The sequence below is a fragment of the Acyrthosiphon pisum genome, chromosome A2, assembly GCF_005508785.2.
Source record: "Acyrthosiphon pisum isolate AL4f chromosome A2, pea_aphid_22Mar2018_4r6ur, whole genome shotgun sequence".
NCBI classification, from domain to species: domain Eukaryota; kingdom Metazoa; phylum Arthropoda; class Insecta; order Hemiptera; family Aphididae; genus Acyrthosiphon; species Acyrthosiphon pisum.
Genome location: NC_042495.1, coordinates 20,440,465 through 20,441,500, shown reverse-complemented (window position 1 = coordinate 20,441,500; position 1,036 = coordinate 20,440,465). Strand labels below are relative to the sequence as shown.

The following is a 1,036-nucleotide window of genomic DNA, read 5'->3' as shown; positions in this document are numbered from 1 at the left end:
ATGCATTTAAAAATGGATATATATCGGTTTGTCCTGAATAGTTAGGAATTAATTTTATTGCGTCTAACGCACTTATTGGTTTTGTTTCGGTACCTCCCGTCATTTTCTTTACTTTGACTGTTCGTTTTGGTTGTATATATTCGGTGTGAATAGTATTTTTATTACTTCGTAACCCTTGACGAGTTGCGCTAGTAGTAGGACTATTTTCAAACTCCTCTAGGTTTATTAATCGTAAACTTTTATTTAAAATATCACTATTTATTGGTTTTATTTCTATACGTTCGTTAAGTATTTCTTCGTTAAATGAGTCTAATTCTTCGTCTAAATTATTTATTTCTATGTTTTCAATTATTTCGTTATCAGTATTATTTACGTCAATTTCGTTTTCGATTATTTCAATTATCCTATCTACCGTTTCTCTAGCTATTGTTTCAAATTCGTCATTAACATTATTTTCTGAACTATTGTTCATTAATATTTGTTTATTTATTTATTTAATATTTTACTCTAATATATTTAACGTTTAATTTTATTAATATAATCTCATTTAAGATAATCTCAATTAATTTTTTTTTATATATATTTATATTATTCAATTTGGTCTTTTAAATTCTACTAGGGGCTTCTACTTGGGCTAGGTGTTTTAAACATGGGCTTCAAAATCTACACGTGTTTTATACAATGGAGTAGCTAATTCCAAGGGAGTTGTACTTAAATAAGATGAACTCAATAATATGCCCTCAATAATCAATAATCTCCACAATAATCTCAATAATTCACAATAACTCTCAATATAATATGCCCTTTTAATAATTCATAACTTCAATAATAATCTCAATAAATGCCCTTTTATAACTCACAAAATAATCTTCAATAATAATCAACAAATGCCCTTTAATAATTCACAAAATAATCTTTCAATAATAATCAATAAATGCCCTTTAATAACTTCAATAATAATTTCAATAAATTGCCCTTCAATAATAATTTCAATAAATGCCCTCTATAATAATTTCGATAATAATTTATAATACGC

At 25.5% G+C, this 1,036-nt stretch overlaps 1 protein-coding gene across 1 annotated transcript in view; it reads right to left on the bottom strand.

Moving 5' to 3' along the window:
- Positions 1-1,036, bottom strand: part of LOC103309101 (baculoviral IAP repeat-containing protein 3-like) — a 29,688-nt gene that overhangs the window by 27,895 nt on the left and 757 nt on the right. Inside the window, exon 2 of the mRNA XM_008183704.1 lies at positions 166-461. Coding sequence (XP_008181926.1) covers positions 166-461 — 296 coding nt within the window. The remainder of the gene's footprint in view (positions 1-165; positions 462-1,036) is intronic.